Raw genomic sequence first — 26,110 nt, 5'->3', positions numbered from 1 at the left:
TCTGCCCGATCGACCCGCTCATCTTTAACGAGGATATCGCTCACAACTGGGAGAAGTTCAAGCGGGAATGGCACGTCTATAGCAACGCCGGGCTAACAACGGCTAGTAAGAAAGTGAAAGCCTACATGTTTCTCAACCTCGCCGGTCCGGAGGCACTGGATAAACTCGACACGTTTGATTTTGCGGACGACAAAGATCGCGAGGACCCTGCCGTGCTGGTAAAGAAATTTGAGGAACTATGCCTGCCATTAAAGAACGTAATTATGGACAGACATGCATTCAACAACATGTTGCAGATCATGCAAACCGTTTGCCGCCAACAGGCCAGGGCAGGTTCCGCCCCCCACTGCACGCAGGGGCAGATACACACACGTGAGTGAACTTGACCGTCCGCCTGATTCCCCCGCCGGAGGACAAGCGCAGTCTCCAAAGGTTCCTAGGCATGACCAACTACTTGGCCAAATTCATACCAGACTACAGCGAGACCACAGCACCCCTGCACGAGCTGTTGTGCCAGGATGTGAACTTGTGCTGGCTGGAGCTCCACACAGCGGCATTCACCAAACTCAAAGAACTTATCGCTGGTCCCCCGGTGCTGCAGTACTTTGATGTGCACCAACCTGTTGTACTGTCAGCTGACGCCTCACAGCACGGACTGGGTGCTGTCTGCCTCCAAAACGACAGGCCGGTGGCTTTCGCTTCAAGGGCCCTCACAGAGACTGAATCATGCTACGCTCAGATTGAAAAAGAGCTCCTGGCCCTTGTCTATGCTTGCACAAAATTCCATCACTACATATATGGACGGGCTGTACTCACTCATTACCATACTAAAAAAGCCACTTCACACAGCCTCTGCACGCATCCAAAGGATGATCCTCCGCCTGCAGCATTACAACCTCAACATCATCTACAAGAGGGGCAGGGAGCTCTACGTCGCTGATGTTCTCTCCTGTGCACATCTGCCCTCGACTGACCAGGCTGAGGAAATGGAGGAGTACGAGGTCATGGTGGTGGACGTCCTCTCCTCACACAGGGTTGAGGAACTGACACGTGAGACGTTGACTGATCCTGTGTGCCGGCGTGTCTCTGAGGTCGTTGCTGCAGTAGGGATGGAGAGATTCACCGATTTGAATCAGTGGTCCGAGACAGACGTTTGCGATGCGAGTGCACCGGTAGCTTCAGTGTGCATCGGATACAACTGCCGACAAAATGCGCAATGTATCTTTCTTTGCGTGTCTGCATCGGTAAAACCCATGGTTACATCGATTATTACATAGTTTATCTCCTCTTCACCCGTGTTTTCAAGGCGCCTTGAACGCACTCACTATCTTTTTGCGCGGCGCAGACGCAGTTAGTAAACAGAAAAAATGGAGGCAAGCGACACAACAGGTGAAGAGGATATATTCAGCATACCATGGAAGACACACAAGTCCAAAGTTTGGCGATACTTTGGATTTTTTAAGAAGGAAGATGGAAAACTTGATAAGACATCCGCGATTTGCAAACATAACATTCTGCTATAAAACACGTTAGCAGCACGACTCACATGGCAACTCACATGAAAAGGCGGCATGGCGTGGATACTTCTGCTCCCCCCACCTCTTCCTCAGATGATACTGATGCACATAAATCTAAAGCGAACAGCAGCAAAACTGGTGAGAGAAGTATCTCTAGTTTTTTTTAACTCTGACACTCCCCTGGCAGCTACCTCTGCCCGCTCGCAGAAAATAACCAGCGCCATTGCCTATTTTATCTGTAAAGATAATCAGCCATACAGTGTTGTAGAGAACGAGGGCTTCCGACAACTCCTCCATATTTTAGACCCCACGTACAAAATACCAGTTAGGGGGACCTTTACTGACACACACATCCCTGCTTTGTACAACAAAGTGAGAAGAGAGATAGTTGAGTCCCTGAGCAATGCACAGCGAGTTGCAATCACAGTGGATGGCTGGACATCTTGTGCTATTCAGTCATACATAATAGTCACTGCACACTATATTGATGATGAGTGGAGCATGAAAACCCCTGTTCTCCAGACCAGAGCGTTCAATGAGGAACACAAAGGAGAAAATCTGGCAGCTTTACTGCGTGATGTTTGCTGCGAGTGGAAGATTGAAGGAAAGAAGCCTGCATTGGTCACCGATAATGCATCAAATATGTTACTGGCTGGAACACTTGCAGAGATGAAGCCACATGTACGATGCATTGCACACACACTTAATTTGTCCTCTCAAAAAGCACTACAAGTGGACACAGTGTCAGCACTCTTGGTAAAAATGAGGAGGATAGTGACCTATTTCCACAAAAGCCCCAAAGCATGTGAAGCGCTGCATGAAATCCAAACCCAGTTGCACCTGAAACACCACAAACCAGTGCATGATGTTTCCACAATGTGGAACAGTTCTTTGGAGATGATGGAGCGTTTCTGGGAACAGCAGCCTGCTGTGACGCTGTCGCTGACAACCAGGAGAGTAAAGACAAAAGGCCTGCCCAGCATCACAGATGAAGAACTGACCCTACTCCCAGAGATCATCAAACTGATGACCCCGCTCAAAGTGGCAACTGAGTGCCTCAGTGGGGAAAAGACCCCCACCATCTCAATCATTGCCCCAACACTGGCCAAACTGCGGGAGGATTTTGAGCCAAATGACAGTGATCTACAGGTCATTTTCGAGATGAAGGAGAAATTCAGACAGGACTTTGATACCCGCTACACATATATCCAAGACCTCCTCAACAAAGCCTCAGCACTTGATCCCCGCTTCAAAGAGCTGGAATTCCTGGATGACAACAACTCTAGGGACACCATATTCCTGAGGATAACAGCAGAAGTGGAGGAAATGGTAAGAAAATGCTCAGTATATTGTATCTAGTGTATTTGTCTCACTCTCACCCTTACATTTACTCTGCTTTACTTAACTGTTGTTTTTATCTTTTTTTGATAAAAGAAATCTAATAGCTTATATGTGCTGATTATTGTCAGACAGAGGACAATTCAATTCAATTCAATTCAATTCAATTTTATTTGTATAGCACCAATTCATAACAGAAGTTATCTCAGGACACTTTTCAAATAGAGCAGGTCTAGACCGAACTCTTTAACATTAATTACAGAGACCCAACAGTACCACCATGAGCAAGCACTTGGCGACAAGGGCAAGGAAAAACTGCCTGTTAAAAGGCAGAAACCTAGGACAGATCCTCCGGCTCTAGGTGGGTGGTCGTCTGTCTCGACCAGTTGGGGTAGAGAGAGAGAGAGAGAGAGAGAGAGAGAGCGAGAGAGAGAGGCAGAGAGAGAGAGAGCGAGAGAGAGAGGCAGAGAGAAAGAGAGCGAGAGACAGACAGACAGACAGGTGCACAGCAACAACAGTATTGGCAATGGCAGTCAAGCAGGACCATGGCAGGAGGCTCCACCAGGATCCATGAGAACCTGCGAGACGAGAAAGCACAAGAACTCCGGGGAAGAAGTGGAGTTAGTAACATGCATTAATGGGACATGAATGAGTGCATAAAGAGAGAGGAAGGGAGGAGCTCAGTGCACCATGGGAAATCCCCCGATAGTCTAGGCCTATAGCAGCATATCTAAGGGATGGTTCAGGACTCACCTGATCCAGCCCTAACTATAAGCTTTATCAAAGAGGACTGTCTTAAGCCTACTCTTGAATGTGTTGAGGGTGTCTGCCTCCCGAACCACAACTGGAAGCTGGTTCCACAGGAGAGGAGCTTGGTAACTGAAGGCTCTGGCTCCTGTTCTACTTTTAGAGACTATAGGAACCACAAGTAGCCCAGCATTCAGAGAACGTAGTGTTCTAGTGGGGTAATAGGGTACTATGAGCTCTTTAAGATATGAAGGGGCCTGACCATGAAGAGCTTTATAGGTGAGGAGGAGGATTTTAAATTCAATTCTACATTTTACAGGGAGCCAATGCAGAGAAGCTAGTACAGGAGAGATGTGATCTCTTTTTCTAGTTCCTGTCAGTACTCGTGCTGCAGCGTTCTGAATTAATTGGAGCGTTTTAATGGACTTATTGGGGCAACCTGATAATAAAGAGTTGCAGTAATCCAGCCTTGAAGTAACAAATGCATGGATTAGTTTTTCTGCATCTGTCTGTGATAGGATGTGTCTAATTTTTCTAATATTACGTAAATGAAAGAAGGTGGTCCTAGAGGTCTGCTTTATGTGGGAGTTAAATGACAAATCCTGATCAAAGATAACTCCAAGATTCCTGACAGTGGTGCTAGAGGCCAAGTTAATGCCATCTAGAGTGACTATATCTTTAGACAATGAGTCTCTAAGGTTTTTGGGGCCAAGAACAAGAATTTCGTTTTTTTCTGAGTTTAACATCAGAAAATTGCAGGTCATCCAGGATTTTATGTCCGTAAGACATGTTTGTAATTTAGATAATTGATTAATTTCATTGGGTTTGATTGATAGATATAACTGCGTATCATCTGCATAACAGTGAAAGTTATGGCACAATGACAATGGCACACTGAATGAGAGACCGGCAGCTGAACCAGTAGGTGACCACCAGAGCTCCCACAGATGGGATGACAGCGACGAAGAGAAGGAGGAAGAGGCACAGACAGGTTTGTTTTATTTTGTTATTTGTTATGAACTTAAAACTTAACTATATTGTAGTGAGTTGATTTAAAAATTGGTAGGATATCGTAAAAATATTCTACAGAATTTCATTTTATTTCTCTATTTTCTCTACTCCCAGAGCCCCCCAAAAAGAAGTCACCCTTGGACCAGATGTTTGGAGGTTTCCTCACTCCAAGAGCCCCAAAGAAGAGCACAAGGGATAGAGATAAGGAGGAAATTGCAAAGTACAGGGGGAGGGCTTGTTTAGCTCTGAATGGTGATGTGTTGCAGTGGTGGAAAGAACAGGTGGATCTTCCACTGCTTTTCAAATTGGCCAGAAGCTACTTGTCCATCCCTGCAACAAGTGTCCCATCAGAACGTGTCTTTATCACAGCTGGTGACATAGTGACAGCACAGCGCAGTCTGCTTCTTCTTGAACATGTTGACCAACAAATATTCCTGAAAAAAAACCTGACATTAAGCCATATGAAATAAATAACTTATTGGCAGCCTGTGATTGCCAATAATACTTGACCTTTTTGCAAACAGCAAATTATGCAGTATGCATAAGTAAGTATAAGTATGCAGCAGTTCTGAAAGACCTGTTTACCAAAGGTTTTCTTTATTTATATTTTGTTCTATAGAAATCACATCAACACTTTATTTTCCTCACTACAAGGGAGTGCAGCAGTAGTGTGGACTTTCCACTTTGAAAAGAAAGACTAGAAGTCTTTACATTTACACTTTACTTTTATATCGTTGATATACCTCAGTGTGAGTGATGTTTACAGTTGCTGTGACTGTGAGTCAATAGTTTAATTTTTTTACACTTTTGTAAGCAGTTGATATTTTTTATTTTTGTTTAACTTATATTGTTGTCTGCAGTCTTCCTCATTCATGCACATTTACAGTAACCACTACTCAATGGAAATATAAAATTGACATTTACATTTATGGAAAGTTATAGGTTATAGCCTATTCTGTTTTTGTTAGGTTACTCTATATTCATTTTAGGTGTAATGAAGGTGTAATTTAGGTGTAGGTGTTGCAGCCGGTCTGATACTGGTTCATAGGCCTAATGGCGTCTTTGTAGTTGTCTAAAATTGAATATGTTAAAATGAACATGAGTTTTAAATTAGCTGTAGAGTTGCACAGAATATTATTATTATTGATGATGATGATTATAATTATAAACATTATTATTATTATTATCTTTATTTAACCAGGTTGGTTTCATTGAGAACACAAAATATCTCTTACAAGAGAAACCTGGCCAAGAATAGCATCGGTAGATATAAATGGAACATTTCAAACAATGCAAGGCAAAGACTTTGTGTGCATTTTCAGAACATAAGACAGAATAGGTTATTCCAAGCAGAAGGAGAAGCAATAATGGAAGCAACATGGTTGCAGCGTTCAAAAACGATGAACATGAGCCCAGCAGCTCTGAGGAGGAATCCGAGGAGAGTGATGAAGACGCTGAGGTTGTTGAGGAACAAAGGTACATTCTATTAGTTTGTAGATGTTAGCATTTTCAGTCGTCTGTCATTGAGCTATGCTTATTGTCTTTTAGCATTAAAGATGTGTGTTATACATTGTTTATTGCATTGTGTTGCTCATGGCAGTTGAATTTCCTCTAGAGGACTAATGAAGTATCTGTCCTTTTCTCTGTGTTTGTCTTATCTATCTAGGTACGGACCCCCTGTGTTGTACATACACTGCAACTCATGGTAAACATGATCCAGAAAGAAGTAAGTGTCAATCGACTCCTTGACAAAGCTCGAGTACTCGTCAGGCTCTTCCACAAGTCGTCTGTGGCAATTGAGCGACTGCTGCAGCTGTATGGACTCACTCTGGTCAAAGACTGCCCCACTAGATGGTCCAGCACATACCTGATGATATCACACCTTGTCCAAGTGAAGGACTCACTTCTTCAGGTAGCTGATGGAATGGGCTGGGACTATCTACTACCGAGTGAGTGGCAGAGGCTGACTGCTCTCAGAGATCGCTACCATGTCCTTATCCCTGGTGGTGCCTGCCCTCCTGGACCTGAGTGCTCACCTGTCTGAGTTCCCCCAGGGTTCGAGCTACAGGGACCTAGCTTCTCTGTCACATAAGATGAAGGCAAACATGGAGACAAATGCTTCAGCTGCTTTGTTGATCCCAGTGATCCAAAGTTCTCACCCCTCACTGCTGCTGCATGCTTCCTCGACCCAACAGTCTCACTCACACTCATTGAAAATGACGACGAACAAATTCAGGAGCTTCTGAGAAAAGCAGAAGATTACATTGCTCAAATGGTGTCACGGTCACCAGTAATACAGGAGGAGGAGGCTGATGAAAATGAGCAGGAAGAAGACAGAAGAGAGGCACCAGAGGCAATGGCAAAGCGGCCCAGATTTAGATTCCTCTCAAAAGCAAGTGCAAGCCGCCGGCCATCTCAGGGCTCCAGAGTGTGACCAATTTCGTCGCACACGCGACCAAAATTTTTAAGAGTGCGACTAATAATTTTTCTAGGTCGCACTGGTGCACCTGACGCTGCCCGGGTGAAAACATAAATTTATTTTGCAAGCGCATCATCTCTCTGTGTTCTCCTGTGACCGAACTCACACACTCATGGTAGGATCATATCGTGTTCTAAACCAATAAGAGACAGAGCTCGGGCGGGTCTTTGCCTCTGATTGGCTGTGGTCCTGTTCACCGCGCTAAGTTGTGTGTGTTTAAAAATTGCGCGCGACCTGAGCGAAAGAATAGCTGATTAACTGAAACGGAAAAATAAAATAAACGCGACAAAACGAGGGAAAATGAAGAGAGGCAGAAATATTGAAAGTTTTTTCATTAAGAAAACCAAACCTACAACCAGCCCTACTACTATAATCCCATCCATCCCCACTACTGAGAGTCCATCCAGTTAAGACACGGAGCCATCGGTCCCTGGTGAGATGCCAAGCCCCGGTCCTTCGGCGACAGCATTAGACTCGGAACCAGAGGAGGAGACAACTGAGGCTGGGATAGAGCCCGGCTCCGAGACCCAAATTAAAAAGGTCAAAATATATTCTTTCAGACAGGACTGGACGAAACAATTTCCCTGGCTGAGGTACAACAGAGGACGTAACGCAATGCACTGCGTGTACTGTCAGGAGTGCGGTCAGAATATGGCTGGAAATAGTGCATTCGTGAGCGGGTCAACAACGTTTCGATTGAAACCTTAAAAAACATAACATGTCTAAAAACACACGATATGCCGTGACAAGTGTGTGTGAGAAGTGGCCCCCTCCCAGCTGCATTTCGCAGCAGGTAGTTGTAATCCGGTCCTCTTTTATTTGGAAATGTTTTATTTTGCTTAGTGTTTTAGTTTGAAATGTTCAATTTCAGTTCAGTGAAGCACTTTAAACACTTTATTTTTCTTTTTATATATAATTGTGCCTCAAATAAAGACAAGCATTTCTCTACACCTTGTTCTTGTTTAAAAATCATTTACATTATATGAAAGTTATGGAGAGCAATAAAAAGGTGACCTTATGGCGTTAAAGGCGACGCAATGAAGAATTTGGGTGCACCTAAATTTTGTGCTGGTGCACCTAAAAAAAAAAGTTAGGCGCACCAGTGCAACCAATGCAAAAAGTTAGTCTGGAGCCCTGCATCTAGATCTAGCCTCTCATAGCCCTGTGTCAGGCAGGAAATGCAGAAATTCAAGGAGCAACTGTCAGAACCTATAAACGAAGAGACTGCCCTTGACTTTTGGGCTGCACAGGGTTCTGTTTATCAGAGCCTAAAACCTCTTGCCTTCGATCTTCTGGCAATGCCAGCATCTCAAGCATTTGCTTACAGGTGACCTCAGTCGTGTGGTCGTCGAAATAGAGCAAGAGTCATTTTAGAGAGAAGCGCTTTCCTCAAACTGAATCGAGATCAGATTCAGTAGCCTAATTCTGCTTTGGGAATATGTGTGTTCATTTTGAAGTTCCAGAAAATAAACATGACCACATTGGCCAAATATAGAAAGTTTTGTTTCTTGACTTAGTGGAATGGTCTTTACTCCATGTCACCATGTGTAATGCACTTACTACCTTAGTAGATCAGAAAGGACAGCACAGCAGCATCTCATAGATGGGAGAGTCTAGTCTAGAGATATCCAACTAAGGTAAGGAGTATGTATATTACAGGTAAAAGTGTTAAGAGTGAAATGTTGCTTTACGAATTTCAACACTTGATACAACCTGTCACCTTCATTTCAATTTCCGATACCTGTATTAGTCTAATTGAATTAGTTTAAAAAGAGAAAACATTTTGACTAAAAGTTGACTAAAATGTAAGGACTTTTGGTCGACTAAAACTAAACTAAACTACGAAGGAAAACAATGACTGAAATGTGACTAAAATGTGACGAAGTATTTTCGTCTAAAGACTAAGACTAAGACTAAATCTAAAATAGCCGCCAAAATTAACACTGTGTTGGAAGATAAATTACATCATAATATATAAAACAAAACGTAAAACATAATTGCAGCTTTTACAAGTATCTGAAGGTTAACTTTGGTAATAATACTTTCAAGTTAAAATATCAGACTGAAATATGGATACAGTACAGTTAACAGTTGGTTACTTAGCAGTTTTCAAACCACATAAACAAGTTACTTTATTAGAAGAGTAATTCCTTCAGTTATGTTGACATGTTGTACAAGATAAAGTATTCCAGGCAGGTTTCTGCCTCATTATGGTAAGTTTCCATGGTCTCAGTAAACTAATGTGTATAAAGAATGTAGCAGATGGGAGGTTACAGTAATCATCATACTATTACTCTGATTACTTTGGTACATTTACTGGGTGTTTCTTCACTAGAAACAACTGCTAGACTAATGTTGAAAAGAGGTGCTCAGCTGTAGGCAGTATGAGAAAAATAATGTGTTTTTTGAACATTAAAACATCTAAACCTATTGTAGGAGAGCCACAAAATACAATTATGAACCTGAAAAGGGGAATAATATGTCTCCTTTAAGCATGTTTTTCTCTAGCCAATGTCTACAGGTCCAGGAAACGGTCAAAAACAAACGTGCTGCTTGGCCAAAAAGGAGCTCTGTGCATCTGCACTCGATTGCTCTTACTGAACGACCTTGACCCGTCTGTGACCTCTGTGATCTCAGTCACTGACCTACCATGACAATAACATTGATCCCTTTTTGGTTTTTAGTATTGTTCGGTTTCCACCAAGCTGGGGAGAATACTTCCAACTACAACATATGAATTCTCGATTCTCTGTACTCTCTGCAATAAACATCTCTGAACTACATGATACTCCTGGAATTCCATCACCAGTGGAAACCTCAGATACTGGGTTCAAAATATTTCTCTATTTGCGATCAATATCTCCCTATTCAAGAAAAAAAGACACTATCTGGGAGCAGGAGTGCCCTGGGTTCAGACAGAGTTCCAGACAATATTGTATTGATATTAATATTCATTTGAGCTTTAAAATCGGGAAGGACCAACACTAGTACGCAGTTCATTCAGTGTATACCAGCAGTACTAACATATGGAACTTATTGGATTGTGTTCTGTAGTCATAGATTTAAATGAGAAGAGATGTGAGGTCATTTTAGGCCTTAGCAGTAGAGCTTTATAGATGAATATCATGAGGTGATTATTCCTCCTTGTCAGTAAGGGAGTCCATCCAACGTAATGATACACAGAGCAATGATGAGTACCAATTGTGTCATTAGTGATAAAGCGTAATGCACCATGATAAACCGGGTTTCAGTGCTGAAGAATATCCCTATGCAGACACGTTGGCTGAAATGTAGTTTTACTAGTTTGATTCTTCGTGTTTGAGTCAGATCTCGACTGTCTGCTGTCAAGCCAAAAAAAGGATTTGTATGACTCAGCAAGAGTGATATGGGTTCCATTTAAAGTTTTAATGGCAGGATAGTTAGAGACATTCGTGGATGCATTTATATTTTTAATAAGGAGTTGGGTCTAGACCTGGTCTGTTTGAAAAGTGTCCTGAGATAACTTCTGTTATGAATTGGTGCTGTACAAATAAAATTGAATTGCATTGAATTGAATTTAAAATAGATCTATTAATAAGCGAAAACTGGAAAGGATCAAAGAGATTGAAGATGAGTCAGAGCTTGGGTTAGAGTGGTCATATTAAATTCTATCTTGCTAGTTAGCTAGAGTTTACTATTATTAGCTAACTTAAGGTGTGACTATATGTTTTTTATGTTCTAACCATCTTCAAAAGTCTTTTCGGTAACACTTTATAATGAGTACAAACTATTAAGCATTAGTTAAGCATGAATAAATAATGAATTCATCATTTATAACGCATGAATACACATTAGTATGTAGTTTATAAACACAGTTAAAAATGTTTTATTCATCATTGATAAGCACATTAGTTATGGATTAGTAAATACTGAATTGATCATTTATAAAGCATGATTCTGCTGTAAATAGTCATTACTATGTGGTTTATAATCACAGTTATAAATGTTTTACTCTTCATTGTACTGTACATTTCTGCATGCACTTGCACATCCACTATTCAGACATGTATTAATGATTAGTGACTGTTAGCAGATGTTCTATAAAAACTCACAACAAATTCATTTTCTAATGATGGCCTATAAACAGTTATTAATGCAGGAATCCACAGTTACAAAGCACTTACTACTCATTAATTAAGTATTTTGCACGAGCTCATCTAAAGTGAGCACTATCTATGGCTTATTAAGCATTTACAAATGAGATATAAAGGCTGACAATGCCTCGAGACTCACAACATGTTCAGTTATCTTAACAGACGAAGGAGAGACACAACACAAAGGGATATAGAACATATTGTATTGATATTTACTGCAACTTCCCAACATATTGTATGAAGACGAACAAGGCTGGTTTATGAAGACATGCTATTGTTGTGATCTTATCTGTTTGGGACGTGTACGTTGAGCTCCCGCTCTCAGCACGTCATCAACGTGATGACGGTGGGTGGCGGGATGTTACGTCATATTTACGTTCATACAATATGTTGGGAAGTTGCAATAAATATCAATACAATATGTATATAGAGTATATACAGTGATAGAAACCTACTGAGTCAAAACACTGCATCAGACCTTAAAATCAATAGACCAGCTACAAACATCACATAACACAAATACTACATCTCTATCACATCTCAAAAAGTATTACTATGATAGGTAGGCTGCAACACAGCATCCAGAAAGGCCAGATAGCTTCCTGGTGTTGCGCTGCCACAGTGTATCACGAGGAATAAAGATGACCTTATAGAGTAAAAAACAGTAGTGCACACAAGCGTTACCATGTTAACCAGATAATGAGTGTTTTTCACTTCACCTGTCAGTGGTCACAATGTTATGACTGATGGGTGTATATATCAGCTTAAACAGATCCATAAATGCGTCATGAATGAAAAGAAAGTGAAACAACCTCCAGAATGCTTTTCCTGCTGTTATTTTCAGTAGCCAGTGGACCTGGTCCAACTCTGAAGCCAACTTATCATCACTGATGCTGTAATATTTTCCCACTGGCAGTACTAAATGTTTTTTGTTTTTTATAAAAGAAAAGCGTTTTGTTGGGCTGCCACACCTGTCAGCACCTCTCTGGCTTCAACTGAAAAACTTATTTCCAGAGGCCCTCTCTGCATTCTCTGCATTTTTTGGTGGTGGCAGTAATAACAGACTGTGCCAGGTCTCCAGCTAATGCTAGATCAGGATCAGCTGATTGCTGTTGATTGGACATGAATTTCCATACTCTGACGAGATCTTCAGACGTCAGGTGCAGGACAAACTGCTCGTCTATGACAGCGTGTATACCTCTTCCTGCGTGGGTTGGACTGTCCAGGGAGGTCTTGCAGATTAACCCAGCTGCAATAGCTTTTTAGAATGGCCATAAGGGTGGAATGCTGACATCTCCAGCATGTGTCAGTTGAGGATCCATTGTCAGAAATATAATATTCATAGGTATGTTTTCATTAGTGTGTAATCAGCTGAAGAAAACCATTAGAGCCATTTTCATCCACAGAGGGAGTGGGTCCTCTTCCACAGAGTCCTCCATGTTTCTACAGTAGCCCAGAACAGACAAACCAAACACTGGCTCTAGATAGGGGCATTCATGTTTTTTGCGTGTTTCGCAGCCACTGTAGTTTCTCCTACACACTTGCATCTGAAGGGTAAGCCAGGGGGTCGTAATCTGCAACTACACCGCTAAATGGCACCAAATCCTATACAGTGGTCCTTTAAGTCCTACAGTCTGCTCGGCTGGTTCAAGTTCTTTCTGCTTTTTCATAAGAATATCATGCATAACGGACAGTATAACAGACAGTACAACAACAGATCTAACTGCTCAGAAGAGAGTCCGCTTTCCAGTCCGTCAGCTGGAGTAGAACTTAAAACTTCCTCCAGCACAGGCTCTCATTAACTGTAATTGTGAAACAGGGTCTCGGTCTGCTTCCAAATGAACTCTGGTGTGGTTCATTTGTGACAGACCAACTACAGGATTTATTGATGATATATACACGATTTTAGCATGATTTAAAATGTTTAACTACTATTAAATCTATCTGCTTATTGTGAAATGGTCAGGAAAGGATCTTAAAGGACCAGTGTGTAGGATTTAGTGGCATCGAGCGGTGTTGTCGCATATTGCAACTCACTCGCTTCACACTCCCTGTCAAAGCGTGAAGGAGAAACTATGGTGGCTGCGAAACACGTGAAAAACAAGAATGCCCCTATCTAGAGCCAGCGTTTTGTTTGTCCGTTCAGGGCTACTGTAGAAACATGGCGGTTCAACATGATGGACTCCCTCTGTAGATAAAAACAGTTACTTCTAAGGTAACAAAAACACAATGATTCTTATTTTCAGGTGATTATACACTAATGAAAACATACCAATGTATATATTATATTCCATTTCTGACAATAGATCCTCCTCAATGTTACACACTCGACCTTTAAGTTATCTGTATAGGTTATGTATTTATGCACATTATTTGGTAACACCAGAGATAATAAATAAACATTAAAGAAGCATTAAAGTGTAGCGTTATTAGAATTTAAATTACTCGCATGTAGCACCAAAACTGCAAATAAATTCAACAATCACTTACCTGTCAGTCTGTGTAATCTCATGGTTACAGCTCTCGGTTCGCCATCGTGAATCACACCAGAACAGAAAGGTAACAATGTATCATTTTTTCTCGGCCCACAATAAATGATTGAGTTCATTTACCGGTGTGAGAGCAACCTCAGAAATCAACAGTGAGCTGGAAGGAAATTTCAGTATCAGTTCTTGCTACAACTTGGTGCTTAGAATCATTGGTGCACAAGTTTCTAATTACCTCTGAATATAATCCAGATCTTTTCCTGTTTTACACTTTCAACAAAATGTCAATTTATTTTGCCTGAGGGTTTGTTTTCCCCATTAAAAAAAAACCAACTTAGCACAGATTAGTCATTTCATATTTCTCCTACTGCCCTTTACGGCTTATTTAATAGATCTCTAATTCACAGTAATACATTTTTCAAAGGTTACAATTAAAGGGAACAAAGGCTTTAAGCTTAACTAAATCAAAGGTAATATTGCTTTTATATGTTGGTACAGTCCAGACATTAATGCCAGCTTGGACAGATTCTGGTTCTTGTTTACTTATTCTTCTTGTACAGTGGCTTGTGTTTAGACAACATTTAACATTTTGAATATTAGGTTTTTTAATTTAAAAAAAAGGATTTTGTTGAAGGTAAGTATTCTTTGTCTGTTATTGGTAAGGAAACGCCCACAATGCCCTTGATTTAAACAGAATTCAAACAATATCCAGCTCTCTTAACAGTGAAGGCAAAAAAGCTGTCAAGTTAGGGAATAAACTGAATTACAACTACTTTCTTTTTGATCTTTATATTTCAACAGTGCTGGTTTTAGAGAAAGTGATTTTTTTCCTAACCAATGACAACACAAGTATTATAACCAGCACAGAGTACATTAAAACTTAATGTTCTCACTGACTTTCACAAAAACAGACACAGATGCTCGAGGTGGAAACCACTGATGACATGTTGGAAACAGGCCGCTATTCTTTTAGGCGAGACACCACAGGCAAAAACATTGCCTTTTCATGCACCTCTGAGATTATGCTTTTTCTTCTTTCAGACTAGAAGAAAGAAAATACCTAAAATCCACATTTTTATTATTTTACTGCACTTTGTCTGTTTGTGTCTAGATTTCTATTAAAGTTAGCATTAGTTTTAGCCTAATTTGCATATTTAAACATAACATTAAAAAAAAAATCTGTTGTCTTAATATAAGTAATCAATTGGGGAAGTTTCATGGTGATATTAGTTTTTCCTTTTTTTTTTCACCCTATTCCCCAGTTGCAAAATGTATGAATTTTACTATATATATATATTTATGAATTTGTGTTTCTCAAACTCTGAGCCAGACATCTCCACTTCAGCAGCATTTACATACACCAAAGCTTCCAGTTTTATTCTTATTTATATTATGAAGGTTTTTACAGAGGGATTTGTTCAGATAACATTCACAGTATGATTTAAAGAACCTTTTATTCCTAAAAAAAGAGATATCCAAAATTCCCAAAAGTAAAATTTTGTATCCAGTCTACCCTTAAAGCAGGGGTCTCAAACCCACGTCATCTTTGGGCCACTGCTGGTATTGTAATCTCATAGGAGGGCCACTTCAGTGTTCAACTACTAAAACAAACACAAAAAAATTGCTGTTTTGTTTTCAGAACAGTGGGGCGATTTTTCCATTTTCTCTAAGACGGAGCAAGACTGAACTCAGAAAATAGATAAAAAAAGACATTTAGAAGTTCAGTTTCAGTCAAGTTTGACCAAAACTGTAGTTACTGTGGTTTGCTATGGCAGTATAATGGTATCTAGCTCTCCAGATAGGTAGGCAGAAATCTTAGAGACCAATATCTAAAAACTGTACCGAAAAAACCCAAATTGACTGCATGGATACATAAAATAGTATTTTGGGTGAACAGGCCTAGTAGCCTAGTAAGAGTGACATAACAATACAGACCTTTAAGCTCTCTACCAGAGAAACAATACAGTCAGACACACTTCCATGCATTCTTTATTCCATTATAAGCATTAAAACATCCATTGTGCTGCTTTCTTGCAACAACAACCACATTTATGACAATCTGTTTCACGGCATGTTTAAGGCTTTTTCATCACTTTTACAAGCTATTACCGAAATCGGATTCTACAAGCTTCATCTGCCTTTCATTTGCATATTGTGATTCCAGTGTTAAAATCAATGAGACTAGACCGCCCCACGTGAGGGCTAATATGTATAGAGAAGATATTGAAGTATACTATTACAGAGGATTATCGTACAAACCAGCTTCAGAGACAGTGTAAATCTATCAACATTTAGACTGGAAAACCTCGTAAAAATGTCAGTATCAAAACGATAATCAGGACTAGAGCAGGATCTTCATTTCCTTCAAAAAGAGGAACTAGAGGAAATATACTAGAGATGATCGAGGGCTCGTTATCCAAAAACGTCGGCCCAACATTAGCTAGAATCAGAAAACACTAATACCCAACTGACAGAGCACTTCACAGCAATACACGGATTAATCCAACGACCACCACAAGTTGCTATGCAAATATCCCTCGACCGCAATCCTCTGAAAATGTTTTCAGCACTCAGTGTGATAGTGTTGTACTTCTTTTTTGTGTGACTGTTTAGCTTTAAGTGTTTGACTTAGTGTCTTACTTTACTTGTTTTACTTTACTTTTTTACTTTTTCATTCATTTGCAGGGGAGAGAAAGAACAAACGATTCAGATACAAGTTGAAATGTCCACAACTATGAGGTGATTTGCATGCGTCGCTTCCTTCCACAGCATTCCGCTTCCCCTTTGAGGTTCCTTCGGGTGTCTTTGGAGTTCGAGCTGGGATGAGAGCAAACTGTCACGGGGCTCAGTAGACAACAAGTGTTGGCAAAAGGTTCCTCTCCTGCTGCGGGCAGGAACAACATGGCTGACAGTGGTCAGGGTGAATTTGGTTTTGCCGCGTTTCCCCGAAATGTCTGGCTGTCACAGTGATTGACTGATTGATTCCTCTGATGAATAGCAGCAGTTATCAGCCCCCCCGAAGACTACGAGAGCCCCGCTGTAGTCGACGGGACTGGGTGAAACGTCCACGAATGTAAGGCTTTTTACCTGTAGTGTAAGTGACTGGTAAAATGGAGTACGAGCCCAGACCCCGTCGACAGCATGCCCACCTCGGACACCTTCAAACGGAGCCGAGTTCCAAGTACTTCTGTCTGCAGGTGAACCCAGCACCATGCTCCCAGGCTTCACTTTACAGTACTGAGTCAAGTTTGCTTCTGTTTGCAGCAGCAGTCAAGTCTTACCGCATGATCTCCAGTTAACAGAAGCACAGTCCCGATGCCTGCTGCTCTCTCTATTGAGGTAAGCTACTGTATTACTAGTTGGAATACTGGTTGCTTTTTGGCAAATTTCCCAGCCTGGTGTGACTTTACAGATACAAGGAGGGAGGAATTTGATGCATACACAAGATTATGTTCACACTGCAGGCACAAATCCGAGTTATTTTACTCGTGTGACTCAGATCTGTTTTTTTTCATAAGACTACATTACAAATGACAATTCAGTTCTGATTTGAGCCACTGTCCAAATATAGCAGACCATATCAAGGTCTGATTATTTTTCAGATTTCATGTGACTTCTTTGTTACTCTAGATTTATGTGTTCTAGACCTGTTCCCATTCCTTTTAAGAAACCAGGAGTTTTTCTTGACAATACAGGGACAGCACTTGCTCCCAAAAGTCATAGGATTAACTGGTATGCCTAATATAGGCCATCCTTTTTAATGAAGCAGGGTCTATGATGAAGTGTCTCAGGTTCATTTCGGGTAGGTGGGCTTGCAGTGTGAACGTAGCCTAAATGACAATCCAAATAAGGATGTGGGTTAGGGAGCAATATTACTTTTTCAACAGTGGCTTCACCTGGGGTGTCAGGATGTGTTTGATTCTATTTGAGCCTATGTTGGTGAGTAGTTCACTTACTGACCCATTGAGCTATTTTACAAATCATTTAGGCATCTGGTAAATTTAGCATTCAATTGTGCATATAGATGATCCACCAATCACAATTCAATGAACACTTTAGGTTAACACTGCTCTTTACCGCAGCCTTCCATTCATTTCGTATCATTTTGTACAATTGTTGTGACCCTATTCTGAATGTTGATATTATCGAAGCACTGAAGGCGCTGTTTGCATCCACAATTTAGCAGTGGCTCAAAAGTAATCAAACACTAAACGAGAATTGTACGCGTGTTCGCCAGAGCAAGGCGTTTGGTAAATTGCTAGAGTTCTAAATGGAGTTTGGCGCTCCCTGTGTGTGAGGGAGCATCGTGCATCGGGACTACAAAGATCACAGCTACAAAAGGCCAGATGTGCAGGGTTGCACTCTGGTTAACAGCTTTTAAGTACACACATTGAAAAAAAAAAAAGCAATTAAGAAAAAACATGGAATGCTGATAACAAAAAAATCAACTACACATATCCAAACATGGAAAAAATCATTACCTGAAAATATCTGCACATTAAAAGTGCAATTGTTTAATCAACCCTGAATGGTAACTTAAAAATACAGAAAAAGTAAAAAACTTCGATTTCATCTAGTGGTGCAAAATTGATACTTCATCACCTTGTATAAAAGAATACAAAAATCAAGCTTGAACATTGCAGACTCTCAGTCAAAAGGAAAACAAGGGATCGTGGGAGAAACAGAGGGAGAATGAGGAAATGTGACGGACTGAAGCTCACAGTGGGAGACACTAACACAGAAAAGGTGCAAGAGACAGAGTGAGTGGAGGAGGGGAAGGAGGCTGAGAGCTGGAGTGGGAAATGAGTGCAAACACCGTCTAGGCCCGGGTTCGTTGGCAAACCGTGTCCATGTGTAAGAGCACCAGCCAGGTTCTGGGGACATGTTAAGCCTGGGCTTTACACCTGGCTGGTACTGGCCTTACCCTCGGCTGCACCTCAACATTCTAAAACCACCTCCTCTCTTCCAGTCCACTACACATTCCCACCCTGAAATGGCTCCAAGGACGGGGGGGAGGGGGATCAGCGTGATCAGTTGACACCAGTCCTGCCCCTATGCTAAGAGAGGAAGTTGGGAGATGATAAGGGGGAGGCTTCTTGAGTGTGTTGAGATGAACCCCGGCCTGAGTGCTGAGCTCCCCTCAGGAGGTGGGGAGCTCGAAGGAGATGAACTGCTTGAGTCTCTCCAGGTACTGAGCGTACAGTTCGATGTCGTTGTGGCCGGCTCCCTCCACCCACAGGGGCTCGACGGCACGGGGGCAGCGCTCGTACATGGCCAGGCCGTGGGAGAAGTCGATCACCTCGTCCTCCGTTCCGTGGATCACCAGCACTGGGGACGCCACCTTGGACACCTTGTCAATACTATGGAGAAGACAGAGACAAAGAGATTACTACTCTAAACTACAACACAACACTTGTTATCTAGTGCTGGGACCATATGCTTATCTCTGATTCAACATGATCACAATACCTGGGGTGGCGGTTCGATATGTACTGAGATTCTTATAAAAATGTTTGTTTGTTTTCTTGTAACTAAACAATGGGAAAACGTTGAATCATACACTTCTAGAAGAAGATAAGAAGATTAACAAGATTACCTTTATTAATCCCCAAAGGGGGAAATTCTTTTTGACACTTTTTTTTTTATACACGTAGGGCCAAAATATAAATCATGCACACACAGGGCTTATAGACATGCAAATGTGGAGAGATGGTGGAGTGATGGGCTGCCACTAGTGGGGTTCTGGGAGCGGATCGGTGCTTTACTCAAGGGAACCTCAGCAGTGCCCAGGAGGTGGAACTGGTCCACACTCCATACTGTGGTTCGTGCCGGACTTGAACCAGCGACACCTTGGTTTCCAAGCCAAGTCCCTACGGACTGAGCTACTGCCACCCCAATTCCAGAGACTGTATATGATGAGTATTTCAAACAACAACGCACATCACATCAGGCCTCGAGAACACAGACATGGACCAATGCTTAAAATCTCAAAATGCTCAATTGTCCCCTAGTTCCTATTCAGATGTTTTGAGTCTAAAAGTGAAAATGTGTAGAAAAGCTGATGAGTGGAAACGTGGTCAGACACGTACATGAGTTGCGTCCATGATGATCAGCTCTGTCTTGTGGCCTTGATGGAAAGCCCCCAGTCCCCGCCGTGCATACAAATTCCTTACTAATCATCCTCGCCTGTAACTAGGTGCAGCAGCTCAGCCTCCATGCTGCCCTGCTGCTCAGATAGAGGTTAGTTGGAAGATTAACGCAGGGAAATCATTGTGAGCTAACTTTATTCCAGATGGAATAAAACTATTACTGAGCACTTCACAGCTGGGGTGTACGGACTGAATTATGGCAGACGTGGCTGTCACACATGCACATAATCTCTCCAAACATTGGAATGAATGTGAGCTCACAGCTACACAGGGCAAACTCTGACAGAGGAGTGAATTAGCTCTGTAACACTGGCAAACATACTGACTCTTAAATAAGCCTATAATCTGCTCCTAAAATCAGAGTTCTTTCGATTCCTTTATAAATCTAATTACTTTCAGCTGTCAGCATTTGCAAGTAACTTACATTTTGAATGACTAAAGCTTGAGGGTTTCATGTAGATCTCTAATTACATTTTGACAAAAGTGCAGTTTTTAGTGATCGCCTAATTAATGTTGACAGCCTGTAACTATGACAACTTCTAACATGGGGAGTAGATGATATTAAATGTTCATTAAGAGCTGCAGCCTTCTGACTCTGAACACCTTAGCTGGTCCTGAGTCAGAACTTGTCACCGAAGAATATTGAATTGGTTTAGCTAAGAGAAACTGGCTCCTTAAACTGACGTGACTGGATCAGCTGATGGTTTCAGTCAAGAAGACTCTTCACTTTGTTGGTCTAATTGGACTACAGAAACACACTTGAACATTGATGTCACAGAGTGGTGTACAGTCACCAGCTTATAACAGTGGTTCCCAGTGACAGTGGTTTTTCCTTCGGGGACCCCTTTTCTATCATTCAGCACAATCACATCCCCTCACTATGTGACATATTTTATGGATACTTCATATTTTATTCAAAACTGTACAATGAACCCAAACAGTGAACTCAGTAACTGCAAGAGGTTTGTGAAAAATGATTTTCTAGGTATAATCCCCATGCTAATGGTGGTTAGATGGGTACTGGCTCCAGGGCTCCACCATATGGTATTTAAAAAAAAAAAAAGTGATTTCAGTATGAATCATGATTATTGGGAATGATCATTCTAAACTATTAAAATCAAGATGATGAAACTTGTGTGCTGTTAAAACATGTTTCTTACACCAGAAGAACAAGATTTGTAGACCAGGGCATCTCTGCAGAACTACAGTGCTATACTATAATGCTTTATTGTCACACATCTTAACCTATTTCAGTTTACTGTGCAGTATAGTCGGTGCCCATGGATGTGCCGCACCAAATCACTTCACTCTACTGTCCCATTTCCAGTGTCGCTGCGCCTGAAAAAAGGCTCCCCTGCTTCTACATCCCGTCTTAAGTAGCTTCTCTCTTCTCTTCCGCCCCCTCGAGATTGAGCAATAATAACCGAACTGTACGGCCAACAATGGCAAAAAAGACATAGCTTCCATAGCTCTGGAAATGGGCTCTTCAGGTGAGTTTAAATAGTGTTGTCAACTCAAGATTTTAAGCTCTTTTTAAGTCGTATGGTAAACATTTCAGATCAATAGATATTTTCCTATAATACAGGTGTATATTTGTTTTAGATAAACCAGCAAATTCAGTCAGAAATAAATAAATCAGCAGTACTGAAGGCATCGTAGCTCTATAATACACAGTCACATAACCCCACCTGCTGAAGGTCACTGTATAAGACGGGAACAACTGATTTACTGATTTCCTTTTGATGAGTATATTAGCTTTCAATACATATCACATGTATTTCTCAATACTATGTACAAGTGAAGCCCTGAATATTCCCAATGACTCATCAATCCCCAGATGTCTTCATCAGCGCTTTGAAGAGAATAGCTGAACGTGCATTTGACTGATGATTAGAATTTGTTGCCACTGAAGCCATGAACTTCCTCAGTGGGATACCTCGCTACCCCGCCGCTCTGTTCCGCCTACTGAATATTGTGCATCAGCCGGACAAGCACAGCCTAATCTAACCAGCCTATACACAAGACTCAAGGTCAGATTTACTAATGCTTTCTGCCCCAAACACAGGCTTTAACTATCAAAATCTAATCATAGCAGGGAACATGCTAAGAAAGGATGATTGTGTACTTCGCTGGTCACGCATTTTGCGGGAAAAATTCTGTCTTTGGAGACCAGGTGTTAGCATAGTGCAAACAGAACTGCCAAGATTAATGATAAATAATTTAGTTGTCCACTATTAAATCAATCCCAACCTATAAATCAATTAATAGTTTTGAGTGAATTATTTAGAAAGAAAATTCCAAATTCCTAGATTTTAATTACATCTCGTTTTGGGCCTTGTTCCAAGGCTTGGAACATAGGGTTACCTGTATAGGAGAAACTGGCTCACACCAAAAAGAATCTCTTTCTGACAGAAATTGTAAATAACAAATCAAGGTAGTACTTGTGACAAGTGTTTATCCAAAGACAACCTTGAAAAAAAACTCAACAACTGGTATGTGATGTACAGAAAACAAAAAGTGGGCCAAACCCCAGCATCACACTTGATTGGAGAGCTCCTGATATATGCTGGCAGTAGGCTCGTGCTGGTTTCTATACAGGTCCAGCTGGGAAGCTTTGGCACCCAACCTCTTATCTTCCCACTCAGACACAATTATAGTTCAGAGGCAGGAAACCGTGACAAAATAACTGCAGAATTAAAAACATGCAATGGTAAGAGGGTCACCACCAACACCAGTTAAGGGTAATAACTCCAGGGCCTTTTCATATCGTGTCCCCTTCCTCTGGAATAACCTTCCCGCTGGTGTCAGTCTGACTCTGTTGGGGCCTTTAAATCCAAATTTAAAACTCAGATTGTTGCCCTAACTTTCACTTTGTTTTCTGATTACTTCAGATCCTACAGGTTACCATTATGCACTTGGGAGGTTGGTCTCAATGAATCTATTAAGCCTAGCACTATAATCAATATTTGTCCTGTCGACCACAATACTGTCAACTTTTTGAAAACCACTGCATTTCTATACTGTGTCTCATAAGGGCAGCTGTGTGCCTCTCTCCAACTCCCTGGTTTCCCTTCCTTGTATTTTGCACTCAGGCTACTCTGTGCTGGACCTTCGGTCGGTCTGTACCTCGGTCCCCGTGTTTGGATCCAACTCTTGGTCCTCCAGGAGATTCAGCCTCACCTCTTGTCTCTCTCTCTCTCTCTCTCTCTCTCTCTCTCTCTCTCTGTGTGTTTGTTCTTTTCTCCTGCCTGTGTGAGTGGTGTGCTTAAGCTCTGCTTCTTTTCGTAGTCTTTTTGTAGTCTGTCCTCTCTTTTGTTCATTTTCTTTCAATTCATATTCAAGAACTAATCACAGTCATCACTGTGTGACGGTGTGTGGACTCTACTATGGAGTCCACCACGTTTCTACAGTAGCCCAGAAGGTACAGACCAAACATTGGCTCTATATTTTCGTTCGAGTTTGGAAGCTACTATAGTTTCACCTACTATAGGGGATCCAGGAAGTACGCTTGGGGAGGGTGAGGTGAGGCCTATGCAATCAGCAACTACACCCGCTAGATGCAACTAAATCCTGCACAATGGACCTTTAATACAACAGTCCTGCAATAAGTCCTGATTTTCTTTTTCGTTTTTTTGTTCGTTTTTTTTAGCCTACCCTCATTGATATAAATGGGGTGGAAAAAATAATGAAAACACCAGACAGTATAACACATTACAATTCAGCAGAACCATAAACTCAAATTTATGTACAATCTAAAATATGAAACTGTGACACAGTCTTGAGTTAACTCAACTTTGAATTGCAGTGTGTGGAAATATAAAATATTCAATTTTATCTAAATGTATATTGATTTGTCTGAAAGGGATAGACAAACATCCCTCGACAAGCATGACCAAATGTACTAATGTGATAATGGATCCAATCTTGCAACACTTCCCTGAGACCTACACTTAATATTCTTCACCATGCAACGCTGCAGACTACAAATCTGTGGAGACACAGCAGAGTCATTACATTTTAACATCCTCTCACTGTTCATAATTTGGTCACACAAGCGGTAATTCTTTGTGTAACTTAATTATGAACCCAGTGCGGTGGCATGATGCTTTGATAACAACACCATCATAACGCCACTTCTTGGCTCCAAAGTAGCCTAAGCACCAGTGTTGGTCAAACCTGGACCTGTGGCTCATGCTGACACCACAACTGTTGGGCAGAATAAATGGCCGAAAATATGTGCTCATTTTGTACTTGGAACACAGCAAGAAGAGTGAGGCTCATAACAGTTAAGTGTTGGCAAATTATTGACTTCTTTGCAGTGTTCATTTTATTGAACTGACATAAAATTAATCTTTGCACCTATTAGCCTTTTTAAAAAAAAAGAGGCAAAAAGTGTTTTGTATGCACTGTGCGTGTATTTATTAATTTATCTCCACTGGGCTTTCTAAAATTTAACTAAAATGTAATGACCAATCTATATCTAACACTGGCTTAAAATGATTTGAGGTGTTATTGACTAAACTAGACTAAAACTATACAAATGGCTAAAATGTGCCTAAAATTAATAAGCATTTTTAATTTAAAAACTAAGACTAAATGTCAAATAGCTGCCAAAATGAATACTGCTTCTTTGCCGTTTGCTTCCTACAGACACCATTTGGAGCTATGTGCAAGACTTCTCAACATGTAGATACAAGCAGTCACCAGTCATTACTTGATTTACCAGTTTGATTAAACAAACTGCACTGACACTTGGCTAGCATGAATAATTACGCTTCAGTATTTCGACATTAATTGCAGCGAAGGTATGCAGCATTTCACTGAGCTGTTACGTGCTGTGTTCCAGTTTGATGTTGTCTCTGTCTAGTTTTTCGCCTGCCTCATGTAATTTACAACCAATGCGTGTATTTCCCCAATAACATCTGTTTCTTCAAGACCATGCCACTGTGAAAGTATTCATTTTTATAGAAACGCTTTACACACAGATGTTTTGTTTTACAATAGTGAATTCATATTTTGGGAAACACACTTTGAGATGACAACATGGATATCAATCCCATATTATAAGTTTAACACCTGCCCAAATAGTTGAGAATCAGCTGCATTTTTCCAGTTGCAAAAAGTTTTCTGTAAGGTAATTGTTTTCTGCAGAAACAACATGCGTTCTCCTCTGGGTCTTGCACGAAGTCAACCCTAAAAATAACTAATCTTCAATCGCCTCGTGATCATCAAGTAATCCTTAATCATCTCTCCTCTCAAGGAATATCTCAGCCTGAACCCCATCAATAAAAAGGTTATGACTCTTCCGGAGCTCTCCTAAATTTTGGCTGACATAGGAGAGATTTCCTGGGTTAAGAAACTAGGACCAAAAATGCTCACTCTGAGGAGTTTTGGCTAGGGACTATAATAGCCATATTAGTGGCTAATCTAGGCATTTTATATCTATCGAATTAGCTACATAAGGCGCCATTCACTTCTCATCCTTTGTTTACTGGTCACCAGCTACCTAAAAACACCCCAATGCACTAAAACACTTCCTAACTTACAGCACCATGAGCAACTGAGCTGTATAGATGTGAAGTACTGCTTTCCTCCAAAAAAAAGTGGGTGTGACAGAGAAAATATGCTACATTAGATTATCTAACGTCCATGTTTTATATCACTACAGATGGTTTAACTGAAGTAGCTGATTAAAATTATCAATCCACCTCAATATTCTACTTTGACAATACTTAATATGCAGTAAAGGCATGCTCCCTTAGCTGACTCCTAAGCAGGAGTGATAAGACAGACCATCTGCGGCAAGATGAATGTAATTGAACAGCAGTTCCATGGAAACCTCTGCATATTAAAGCCATTACTTTGGCGCATTTGGGTTGTAAATTCTATGGCTGCAAGTTGGTTGGTTTTTATCAGTCATCCCTTAAAAAATAAATCAAAAGCCTGCAGTCTGAATATGGTCTGTAGTAGTTATTCAACTCTATTACAAAAGTCTTTGTTACACACATACATGCAAATCAGGGGCGCATATGAGTACAGTAAGCGTAAAGGATAGGCACTTGGGCCATAGTGTGGAGGGTTAGTAAGAGTCAGAGTAAACAATTGTTCAAAATCCATCAGATCATTGTGCAGCAAGAAAAGAAAAATGAATAGTGCAAGCAATAAGAGGTGTTAAGTAAGCTAAAGAACCAAGAAACGTATGGGAACTTACACTATGGGCTCGGCTATCAAATGATCCAGGTAAGGTTTA

At 41.0% G+C, this 26,110-nt stretch overlaps 1 protein-coding gene and 1 long non-coding RNA gene across 2 annotated transcripts in view; one reads left to right on the top strand and one right to left on the bottom strand.

Annotated features, from left to right (window-relative positions):
- LOC127352033 (uncharacterized) overlaps window positions 1–3,143 on the top strand; it is a 48,362-nt gene extending 45,219 nt beyond the window's left edge. Inside the window, exon 2 of the long non-coding RNA XR_007881026.1 lies at window positions 3,086–3,143. This is a non-coding gene — a long non-coding RNA (uncharacterized LOC127352033). The remainder of the gene's footprint in view (window positions 1–3,085) is intronic.
- Window positions 3,144–15,682: 12,539 nt separating this feature from the next.
- The window catches only part of abhd17c (abhydrolase domain containing 17C, depalmitoylase), a 33,010-nt gene continuing 22,582 nt past the window's right edge, over window positions 15,683–26,110 (bottom strand). The window contains exon 3 of the mRNA XM_051380061.1: window positions 15,683–19,071. Coding sequence (XP_051236021.1) covers window positions 18,852–19,071 — 220 coding nt within the window. The 3' untranslated portion in view covers window positions 15,683–18,851. The remainder of the gene's footprint in view (window positions 19,072–26,110) is intronic.

Source organism: Dicentrarchus labrax, unplaced genomic scaffold (genome assembly GCF_905237075.1).
Source record: "Dicentrarchus labrax unplaced genomic scaffold, dlabrax2021, whole genome shotgun sequence".
Taxonomy (NCBI): domain Eukaryota; kingdom Metazoa; phylum Chordata; class Actinopteri; family Moronidae; genus Dicentrarchus; species Dicentrarchus labrax.
Note: the sequence above shows the minus strand (reverse complement) of the source record. Positions and strands in the feature narration are given on the sequence as shown.